The sequence below is a fragment of the Pleurodeles waltl genome, chromosome 1_1, assembly GCF_031143425.1.
Source record: "Pleurodeles waltl isolate 20211129_DDA chromosome 1_1, aPleWal1.hap1.20221129, whole genome shotgun sequence".
In the NCBI taxonomy this organism is placed as follows: Eukaryota; Metazoa; Chordata; class Amphibia; order Caudata; family Salamandridae; genus Pleurodeles; species Pleurodeles waltl.
Genome location: NC_090436.1, coordinates 382,351,496 through 382,363,586, shown reverse-complemented (window position 1 = coordinate 382,363,586; position 12,091 = coordinate 382,351,496). Strand labels below are relative to the sequence as shown.

General features: G+C 42.8%; 1 protein-coding gene across 2 annotated transcripts in view; it reads right to left on the bottom strand.

Moving 5' to 3' along the window:
- The window catches only part of CDK7 (cyclin dependent kinase 7), a 210,639-nt gene that overhangs the window by 25,902 nt on the left and 172,646 nt on the right, over positions 1-12,091 (bottom strand). For both annotated transcript variants that reach the window (XM_069223135.1, XM_069223141.1), the window contains one exon: positions 9,741-9,890. In XM_069223135.1, the coding sequence (XP_069079236.1) occupies positions 9,741-9,890 (150 nt within the window). The remainder of the gene's footprint in view (positions 1-9,740; positions 9,891-12,091) is intronic.

Sequence of the window (12,091 nt, the reverse complement as noted above, 5' to 3'; positions counted from 1 at the left end):
GGTATGGAATCTGAATCATATAAATGCCATGAATCTACATTGTAATGAGTATCACCTAAATCATCCATGTGTAGAGATAGGGGATTGTGTAGGTGAAGGTGGCGAAGAAGCAGTAAGTAAAGGAGAATGTGGTGGTTAAGGCTGTTATAGTGCCTTTGGCTTCTCCTTATGCTTAAATATTTTAGCAGGTGAAGGCCAAGCTTCTAGAGACTCTCGGAAAGATAACGTTCTCTTTGTTGTAGGAGGAGGAGAAGCAATAATTCTTCAAGTGTCTTTGTGTATCTGGATTTTGCGCTTAGCGTCCATTACTTCTAATATGGGCCTTATTTCCGAAGACTCCTCTGTAGTTGGAGCATATTTTCCACCCACAGGCTTCATCTCCGAAAGTCTGGAGACTGAATATTTTAGTCGGGCAGAGAATGTTTGCTCCGAAATCGATGGTAGTGATTTTGGCTCCAAGGTGGAAGGCTCTGTTTTTCGACTCAATCCCGAAACCTGCGGCACGCTGTTTGGTCACTGCCAAATGCACCTTGGTCTTAATTTTCGGTGCCGAGGGTTGGTCATCCGCATGTGTTTTTCGGGGTTGACTGAGGTTGCACACAGAATGTTGATTGGTGTATGGGAACTTGGCGTGACACCCAGGGCAAAAATTAAACTGAGTCCATTCCAGTGTGACATTATTCGACAACTATGAGTCGAAGTAGGCCCAATAAGGGTGCTGTCACCTAAAGGGCGTTTAATCAACCCGAACAATTACAATAGGATCAAATATAAGTGAGAAAAAGCGATCGAAAACTATACCAAGGTTTATAGAGAGAAGTTCAGATAGTATTGAACCGAGATCTATCGGAGCGAGAGGAATCACATCCGAACCCAACAGTGGAAAGAAAATAGTCTAATAAAGAACTTGATGCCCTTGCCCTCTTCGAAGAAAAACAACTTGTAACACTCTGAGCCCAACAACACTAGATGGCAGACTAATGCGTGGATCTGCAGCTACATATGCCTTCGAATTTGAATATAGATATACATACATATATGAATAAATAATCAATCTACTGGTGGTTGCCAGTAGGTAATTATAGTAAGGACCATGTTTCTATAGAAAACACTTTTTTTGACCTGCCTATATCTTTAGCACCATTTGACGAATCTTCATGAAATTTCCCCAAAAAGTGGCCCGGAGATTCATGGAAAGTTTCAGGGTGATCCGTCAAGCGAAGCAGAGAAAAAAGGGGGTTAAAAAAAAAAAAAAAAAAAAAGAAACATTGTGTTTTCCATGTTAATTCCCATAGGACCCTTACACACTACTACAGCCCGAACCCCTGGACCGAATTACACCAAATTTGGCAGAAAGCTAGCACTGGGTACGCAGATCACGCCTTCACTTATCTGGTGTAAATCCATTCAGTAGTTTTTGAGAAATTAAAGAGAAAATAAGTTTGTATATCCTTCGTGAATAAATCGTGAAAATGTGCACATTTCTGCGAATACGCATGTAAAAAGAAGCACTGTAATTGGCCTGACAATAAAGTTGTGCCGCCATTTTATTTCACAGGACACGGTCCCCAGGAGTGAAAATCCTAATTGAAAGTGGCATAAGGGGTCAAGGGTAAAGGTACCCTGAGCCCAGGGGTGTGATATAGGTGTGTCTGAGGGGCACATTAAGGGTTTTAAATAATTTTGTGTCACCACACGCAATATTTGAATTTCCTTGAATTATGCGTAGTATATTTGTAAATGTGAAAACATTTGAAAGAAAAACCACAGACTCATTCATACACTTATTTATTCACTCATACATGCACTCACACACCCAGTCAAACACTCATGCCCCCACTCAGACTTACACACCCACTTTCAGAACCACTCAGACACTCACGCACCCACTCACACATCTCTGAGGGGGGCCCTGTGGCCAACCTGTGCTGCGCATGGCCGAAGACTGTGCATGTGGCTGGGTGGTAATAAGGGCTTGGCTAAAAGGAATAACGTATAGTAATTTAAATTACTTTACGTTAAATAAACCATAGAAATTCACGGAAAAAACAAAGTTTACAGGGATGCTATAGTTAGGTTCTGAATTTACTCATACAAAACCATAGAAATTCAGCAGTTATAGTTAGAGTTCTTTCAAGTAACTATATCGCACCCTAAGGTAACTATAAGTTGCGCCTTCGCCATGCACAGATAAATATTCCACATATTATATCATTGATAAGATCTTGTATGACATCTTTGATATCACTGCAACATTTGCAAAAACGTTATTGATAAGAAAACTGTGCATGGCAAGGGCATGAGTTATAATTACCTTAGGGCGCAAAAAGGGCATATATATTTACATTTTTCAGCGGGAGATGAGGCGGATCTGCAGGAAATTAATAAACAAGCACAGTCTCCTGAGCTTCTTAAATGCAGCCCCCAGGTGGGCCAGGTCCCAAGGGTATTGACATGTTGAATGCGGTGGGGAAAGCCCGGCATCCCGCAGCCCCGAGGACCACCAACTTCACCAGGGCTTATGTCTAATTAAATGCAGGGGAGGAGACGGGCAACAAATTGTCTGTGTACCTCGCAAATAAGTCATGTTTGAAAAATTCAGTGCAGAGCAACCAGAGGCAAAAATTTTCTTTCCTAAAGTGTCTGACTTCCTAGCAAGAACAATTGGTGGAAATGCCCCTGGTTTACCTTTGCTGTCCAAAACCTGAAAAATTAAACTCTATGGTGTTGGATGAGAGAAGAAAAGAGCAGGATCCAATGGTGCAGACTCATACTTATTAGTTGCAGAAGACTATTTGTTAACCGCTTTCCTGATTAAATGTCTAAAGAAGGAAGACTTCAGTTGCTCTGTATGCTAAGTGATGTTCAAGGCCCAAGCCACCTTAATCAAGGTTGGGTATATATTCAACATAAATGACAAACATCTATATGAGCAACCTGAAAATCCGATTTAGTAGCCCAGTAGCATGTCAGTGAACATGCAAACATTTGTATAATTCTTAGTGAGGGTGTAATTTTTCCGTTATCATCATCATTCTAACCAACACCCAACGGATGAACAGGAATCAAAAGTATGTTAGAAATGTACTCACAAAGGTCATTAATACTATGTAATTACTCCAGTTGTAAAGGTTTCATCTGGCGATATTCAGACTCCCTCAGATATGTTGCAGATGTTTGTTATTGATGTCCTAATGGCCTCTGGAAATCCCCCTTGGAAAGCTTTGATGGAGGAGAGTGAGTGGCACCATGACCAATGCCAACAGTGTCACTCCCGACACCACCGGCAACAAATGAAGACATAAAAAGTAATAAAGCCGAAGGTTACTCCCTACTCAGCTCCATCAATTGTCACGAATGAGCAAAAGACAGCTTACGTCGGAGAAAACATAACCAACTTCTAAGTGAAGCCAGCCAACATCACCTTCAAGGCTCCTAAGGGTTCGGAGGTTAGTGCAAGGCTAAAGGAAGCCATAATGGACATCTGAAAGCCATCACTCTACTGTGCAGATATCATTTTAGGAAGACGTTTGTATGTGGAATGTCAAGCACAGCAAACTAAGCTCAGAAGATAAGGAAAATGACAGCTTCCGCTTTTTTACGTCTGGATGACAAAGACTCACTATTATGTTTTTGTGATGTGTATGGGTGAGGATTATGGACCTCCAAATCTGTACACCTACACCACAAAAACATAACAGTCTTGTCATAGCCATATGCAGCATTGTGTACCTACTTCTAATGACCTCTAGGACCATGTGTGCACATTACTTCACCAAACGAAGAAGAGACATAGGATTTCCCTGGATACTATGTACAAACCATGTGTGGGTCTGTACCAGGCATTCGCTTCCATAAAGCCTTGAATAATAACCCAAAAAAGTTTGGGCTTTGTATCCACGTCGATGGAAGCGTGGAAAGAAAGGAATGGACGTCACAAGTGAGCAATAGATGCATTTTTCCCAAGATAAGCGGAACCCATCTGATGTTGGCACTGGGCTATGGCGGTTGAAAATACATTCAGATCAAATACAGTGCCTGAGAGAAAGTTAATTTAAGAAATCGGTGGGAACACCCATCCATTAGAAGGTGGCATTTGGAAAAAAGGGTGATGAGCTGGGAAGATGCAAGAGAACAACTCAGAATGGATAACAGTGTAATAGTTCGTAATACACTGGGGAAGTTACAAATGATGCCAACAAGCAACTAAATCACTACAGCACCTACATAAACGGCCTCGCATACCTACAGACTTTACAGTAGAAGGTAAAGCGTTCATTGCTAGACGGCAATGGTGATGTACTATTTGAATTTATGTAACTAACACCATTTCAAAATTGCCCCTTCAAACAGAAGGCGCTTGTGATACAGAAATGTTTCATGATGGCCATAAGCCCTAAACTAGTTTCTTTTAATAAGTTTATATGATAACTAAATATATTTTATTAGTGACGTTGAAATGATTGACTTAGGCCAATGAGCTCAATGTAATGCTGGCTTAAATACGGAAATATATCCACACCTGTTGCACCCATCTTCAACACAATTTTGCAGTTTCCCAGTTGAGGGTTAGGCAATTCTGTGAACGCTGTTAGAAAGGAAGTTACAAGAGAAAAACTAGCCCACTTAATCAAGACTCCTAACATTTTGCTTGCCATTTTACAGTTTAATTTTAATTTGTTTGCATGTTTTTAAAAGATTACATGGTAACCTTGCACAAATGAATAACAGAATAAACGTTTTAATAAAAAAAATGAGTCGTCATAACACAAAAGCAATTAAAAGAATGCACTACAGTAACAAAGACAGACAATAACTGTGCTAGCTCTCGTACAGGAATAAAAGTTGTCATCACCACCACTGTTAAGTGACCTCGTTTTGTCTTTTCACTGTTTTTTTGGCAATTTATATTGCATTTAATGAAAATGCCAATAGCCATTTTGTATGCCCATATTACACAATGTAGTACACAAAAAAGTCATGATGGAATTCTTGAATTAACCTCAGCCACTCGAAGCCGCATCCCAACCCATCATTTTTCGCTCCATGCCACCTAAGTTTGGCCCCAGGCAAATGTAAATCAGTCTTGAGCTTACTCCAATGGGAACAGGCCACCTGGAACTTCCAGACAGGTCCTCCCTAAATCTCTTGTTTTGACGCTGCAATAATGTTTAATGCCTCAATCAAAAATGCTATTACATAGCTGGACAGCTGCACTAACAGAACAGTTTCTTTTCCCTAGTAATATCCGTCAAGCATCTCTTCTTAATACTCTTTGTTTGGATACAAAGTAATGATATAAGAAATACTTATATCAGTATCATGAGAAATACTCAGGGTGGAACTAGCATAATAGTCACTTACCAACTAGACACAGAGGGGGTCATTCCGGCCGGAGTCGGCGGGAGCACCGCCAACAGGCTGGCGGTGCTCCTGAGGGCATTCTGACCGCGGCGGTATGGCCGCGGTCAGAACCGGAAAACCGGCGGTGTCCCGCCGGTTTTCCGCTGCCCTGAGGAATCCCCCAAGCTGCGCCGCCGTGGGGGATTCCGACCCCCTCACCGAACAGGATGGCGGTGAGGGGTGTCGTGGGGCCCCTGGGGGCCACTGCAGTGCCCATGCCAATGGCATGGGCACTGCAGGGGCCCCTGTAAGAGGGCCCCACTTTGAATTTCAGTGTCTGCTTAGCAGACACTGAAATTCGCGACGGGTGCTACTGCACCCGTCGCACACCTTCCACTCCGCAGCTCCATTCGGAGCCGGCTTCCTCGTAGAAGGGTGTTTCCCACTGGGCTGGCGGGCGGCCTTTTGGCGGTCGCCCGCCAGCCCAGTGGGAAACCCAGAATGACCGCCGCGGTCTTTTGACCGCGGGACGGTCTTCTGGCGGTTCCCGCTTGGCGGGCGGCTCCCCAGAGTGCCAGTTTCCTGTGACGTTCAAAGTATCTATGGTAAGTGAGATTATTCTAAGCATTCTTCCAATCACTTATGTTTTCCTCAGTGTGACTGGCACGCCCAGACATGGGTTTCGTGGCCACTGTGCCATAGGAATCAAGCTCAACCTCACTGAATAGTACCAAACAGGATCACACTAGTCTGGTGTGGCTTGTGTTCTCGTTCACAGGGGCACCTGGCCTGGCAGTTCCGGTTGGACTGTTCTTATTGGAGCAGGACCAAGGCTGGATTCATATATTGCTGGGTCATGTTTGAGGTGGCACGGTGGTAAAAAACAAAAAAAAACAATGGACTGGAATGCAGCCTGAGTAATTACCTGTGGTTGACATTAATTCAAGCATTCCATCCACTGACTCGCCTTAACCCCTTCGCTTCCAGGCCTTTTCCCCCCCCCTCAGGTGCCAGGCCTTTTTTGGCTATTTGGGGGCAGTTCGCGCTTGGGCCCTCATAGCCTTTTGTCCACATAAGCTACCCACGTCAAATTTGCATCCTTTTTTCCCCAAACATCCTAGGGATTCTAGAGGTTTGTGGTTTACCTGGAGGAGACCAAGAAATTAGCCAAAATACAGCAAAATGTAGTTGAAAAACAAAATGGGGAAAAAAGGGCTGCAGAAGAAGGCTGGTGTTTTTTCCCCTGACAATGGCATCAACAGAGGGTTTGCAGTGCTAAAATCACCATCTTCCCAGCTTTCAGAAACAGGCAGACTTGAATCAGAAAACCACATTTTTCAACACATTTTTGGCATTTTACTGGGCCGCACCCCATTTTCATTATTTTTTGTGCTTTTAGCCTCCTTCCAGTTAGTGACAGAAATGGATGTGAAACCAATGCTGGATTCTGGACAGATAAACATTTCTGAAAAGCAGACAAAATTCAGAATTCAGCAAAAGGTCATTTGTTTAGATCCTACAAGGCTTTCCTACAGAAAATAACAGCTGAAATAAAAAAATATTTAAAAAGTGCTGAAAAAACCCAGAAGTTTTTCTCCACGTTTTAATCTGTAACCTTTTCCTGCGATGTCAGATGTTCAAAAGCAATATGCCATTACGTCTGCTGGACTCTTCTGGTTGCAGGGATATATAGGGCTTGTAGGTTCATCAAGAAGAGCTGCACCTTGCAATAGGTTTTCATTGTGTATCGGGTATACAGCAATTCATTTGGTGAAATATAAAGATTGAAAAATAGGTATCAAGAAAACCTTTTGTATTTCTAAAATAGGCACAAGATAAGGTGTTGAGAAGCAGTGGTTATTTGCACATCTCCGAATTCTGGGGCCCCCATACTAGCATGTGAATTACAGGGCATTTCTCAAATAGACATGTTTTTTACGCACTGTCTTACATTTGGAAGGAAAAAATGTAGAGAAAGACAAGGGGCAATAACACTTGTTCTTCTATTCTGTGTTCCTCCAAGTCTCCCGATAAAAATGGTACCTCACTTGTGTGGGCAGGCCTAGTGCCCACGACAGGAAATGCCCCAAAACACTATGTGGACACATGAAAATGATCAAATACAAAACTACCTTTTTTTGAGGTGGGGGGTGTCTTGCGTGGACCCCCAACACCCCTCCAGTGTTTTCTTACCCATAATCCTCAAATTTAGCTCAAAAAAACATAGAATAAAAATCACATTTTGGGGGATAACCTCACCAGCACAAATTTCCCACCACCCAACGTTCCCCTTAGTCTCCCGGTAAAAATTATAACTCACTTGGGTAGGTGGATCAAGTGCCTGTGACAGGAAAAAGCCAAAAACATGTCGAAAATGAGGGGAAACCAAAGCGGGACCAAAAGGGCAGTTTGAAAAAAAAAACAGTTTTTAGGCTGAAAAGTGGGGCAGAATTGTTATCGGTATAGATGCTACAATGTTGGGTGGTAGGAATTTTGTGGATTCCTGCAGATTCTAGAAAGTTCCATCACAAAATTGTGGGAAAAATGTCTGATTTCAAGCAAAGTTTAAGGTTTGCAAGGCATTGTGGGTAAGAAAATGGTGCGGGTGCATGTGAAGAACATCACTCTGGACTCATCCAGATGTTTAGTTTTCAGATAGGTCTAGGTCTCGTAGATTTTTCTGCATGGCAGCGTCCCAAAGTCCAAAAAGTGCAGCCCTCACCATTTCAAGTGGGACGATTTTGAGAGTTAGACAAGCTCTCATGGCTCAAATGTAAAACAAAAACCCAAAATAATCAAATGTCCTCTTGCTTGCTGTGTGATAGGGTGTTTTAGTGTGCAGGGGGAGAGCTGAAAGACTGTTACTCCCTTTGGTTGGGGTGGGGGCATAACCATGCTCATACTGGTTGGTAGACACCACCCCACTATTTTGTTTAATTCCCTGGCATCTAGTAGGCTTTCTACCTCCCACCCACCCCCCGGGGAGTGGATCTGGGGTAATTGCCCCATTTGCCCATAGGCAGAACAACTTTGTCCCCATTTAATTTGGGTGGGAGTATGGCCATACCCCATACCATGTTTTTTTTAAACAAAATCTTCCCTGGTCTCTGGAGAGCTTTCTTCCCCCCTTGTGGGCAGATAGGCCTTACAAAAATAGGCCAATCTGCCCCCAAGGGGGGCAGAAATGGCCAACAGTAATGTGCCCCCATGGGGAGAGACCCTTGCCCAAGGGGCTGCCCTCCCCCACCCCCAAACCAAACACACAGGCACCAGGGGTTGGTGTATAAGTGGTTTCTGCCTCACCTGGGGGCATACTGGCCTAAGAAAAATAGGCCGATCTGCCCCAAGGTGGGCAGAAATGGCCTAAAATAAAATTGCCCCCAGGGGAGTGACCGTTGCCTAAGGTGGTCGCTCCCCATCTGTTAAAAAAAAAAATAATAATAATCCCTGGTGCTTAGTGGTTTCTGCTCCCCTTGAGGGCAGATCGGCCTAATTAAAATAATGCCTAAAAATAATTTGCCCCCAGAGGAGCGACCCTTGCCTAAGGGGTCGCTCCCCACATAAAAAAAAAAAAATTTAAAAAAAAAAAAAAAAAAAAGGTCCCTGGTGTTCAGTGGGTTCTGCCCCCTCTGGGGCAGATTGGTCTAATTAAAGTAGGCCAATCTACCCCCGGGGGGGAGGAAGGGGTGGGGAATGGGTGGCAGAAAAGGCCTAATAATGAATTGCCTCCCTGGGGAGTGGTCCTTGCCAAAGGGGCTGCTCCGCTCACACATAATCTCACACAAAAAAAAATCCCTGGTGCTAAGTGGGCATTTGAGACATGAAAGGAAAGTAAAAGTCTTTCCTTTCAAGCCTCTGCCTGCCCCCACCTCCCAGTCAGAAGAGAACTGCAAATTTCTCTTCCAGGTCACGCTGGAAGCTCGGCTTCCAGCGCAATGGCAGGTGACCTCTGATGAGGTCAGCAAGCAATTTGCGTGCTATTGTCATGAGACGTCTTTGGGTGGGGGAGGTGGGGAGGGGGTTCAGGGGTCAAAGGGGTAGCGATTCCTCTTCCATCCCTGATAAGGGGTGTGGGTGGGATGCCCACGGGGAGCGCTAGCCTCGTGGGCCGGGTGCGGGACGAGCTAGTCTCGTCCTCGGCACACAAGAACCATGGCCAAAGACGAGACCAGCTCGTACCAGGCACCCTAGGAGTTAAACAACATATTACAATAAACATAATTTTTCTGAGAGTCCAACAGTGAGATTTCTCAGATGGAATAATATGGTATAACAAGACAAGGATTTTTACAGCCAAGAAAACAAAGTTTACAACAAGGAATACAATTCTCAAATGTACTAATTTCCAACAGAACCGTTTGCAATTGAAATAGTAAAAGATGTAAGTGTCAGACTACCTGTGATGCAGTAAGTCGAGAACATGGATTAAACGTGAATAAACCTTGTAGAAGGTCCAGTAAATCATCCCCAGCCGCGCTGAAAATATGCTGAAGTGAAGTTCCTGGGAACATTTTAAAAGTAACATAGTCTGGAAGACTAGACATGCCCTATGGAATACATGGGAAACATAAGAAAGAAGACCATCAGTACTCTCACTATGCTTTCAGTGACACAGATAGAAATCTGAAGAAGTTATATGCAAAATATTGGTCTTGGTTAAAGCAGATACTCAGTCAGAATCAAATTTTAGTCTGCAAGTATTCTACTCAGAATAAGAGTTAGAGTTTAAGATTCACTTTCTGATTTCTGTAGTTTTTTCTTACATTCTTAGTCCCTAGTGATATGAAGTACATTTGGAAACCTAAAAGGCTGTGTTTAGTTAAATATCCATAATAAAAATCTATTAAGGTCTGGGTCACTGGTCCATTTCTCATAAAATGTTGAATATACACATTTGAAAAATATTTGATCTAAATCCAAAAACATTGTAAACCTTCTGCACTAGTAACATTACCTGAATTATGTCTGTGGATAAAGGCAATAAGGATAAATTGCTTAATTGTAATCCTAGTTCTCTTCCAGGGGATTCCTTATCAAAGTCATAAGCACTGAACAGTCCTGCCCAAGAGTGGGCATCCCAGAGCACGTCTTCAATATATATACTACCTACTGGCGATCAACAGTAGGTAGTTATAGTTAGGACCATGTTTCCATAGAAAAAGCGTTTTTTTTTTAACTTGCTTATAGCTTTGGTGCAGTTTTACGAATCTTCACAAAATTTTGAAAAAAAAGTATGCAGGTGATTCTTGGTGCACATGGGAAGTTTTGGGGTGATCCGTGAAGCGGGGGCTGTGGGAAAAAAAAATGGGGGAGGCGGAGGTGGGAAGGATGAAAAGAAAAAAAAGAAAAAAAAGAAAAAATGTGTGTTTCCCATGTTAATTTCCCATAGACTCTTTGGACACACCTGCAGGCTGAACTGCTGGACAGAATTACACCAAATTTGGCAGAACTGTAGCTTTTGGTCCGTAGATGACCTTTCTTTTATTTGGTGTAAATTCGTTCAGTAGTTTGCCAGATTTGAAAGGAAATTCAAATTTGAATATCTGTGGGCGTGACAATTTTGCAAACAATGATGAGTTTGTGCAGAGGTCTGACAACACTTCAATCAGGAAGTGTTAGCAGCCATCCTGGGACTCTGCTTCAGCAGAGTCCCAGAAAAAAAAAAAGTGGACAAAGACAAGGGCCAGTGTAGGGTAGGAGCGAGTTGCAGTTACCTCAGTGCACGAGTTATAGTTACTTGAGACAACTCTAACTGGTGCATTTCTATGGTACTGTACTTTTAAAATGAGAGCGAGAGAACGAGAACAAATGGCCATATTAAATGTACTTTTCTTTTTAAATACTATGTTAGCAATACACTGTATGCAATCAAAAAAACAGCTGAGAATAGGAAGCTTCCGTCAAACCTTTATTTAAAAGTAGAAAAGAAAGGAAATATGAGCTACTGTTCGGCAATAGGCTGCACGGAGAGTAAACAAAGAAAACTGGCACTGTGCCTTTAAGAACCTCACAGCACCCCCTGTATCCCATCATGCCCGACTTGCCAGTTAAGTCAGGTCATCTTTATCGAGACGATAAAAAATTCTTTATACAGAATAGGTTATGAACTGCAAGGACTGCCCTCTGGGGAGGTGGGTGGGTTGCCTGCTAATGACTTTGATAAGGATTCCCCTGGAAGAAAACTAGGATTACATTTAAGTAGTTTGTTCTTCTATTCCAGGGGATCCTTATTAATAGTCCTAAGCACTGAATAGAATAGCAAGCCTATACTACAACATGCAGACTTTGAAGCCAAAACCAGGTCTACTTTCAAGCAAACAGATTTCTTAACAAAGCCTGTTCTACTTGAGTGTCAGCTCTAGCATCTGAAACCAGGCAGTAATGCCTAGTAATTGTATGGGCACATTTCCAAGTAGCAGCTTTACAGATTTCAGAAACTGGCACACTTCTTAACAAAGTTACAATAGCAGCCTTTCCTCTAGTAGAGTGTGCTCTAGGCCTAGCTGAAAGAGGCTTGTTAGCTGGAAGAGGCTTGTTTAATACATGAAACAATCCGCCTGAAGATTGATTGCTTAGGTGAGGCAACTCCTGTGCATATTAGATCACAGTTAGACAAGTGATCTGATTTCCTGATACTTTTGGTTTTATCTAGGTAGAATTTGAAAACTCTCAAAATCCAATGAGTGCAAAGATTGTTCAGCTGGATTTGAGGGATTAGGAAAGAATGTAGGAAGAGAGCTGTTGCAGC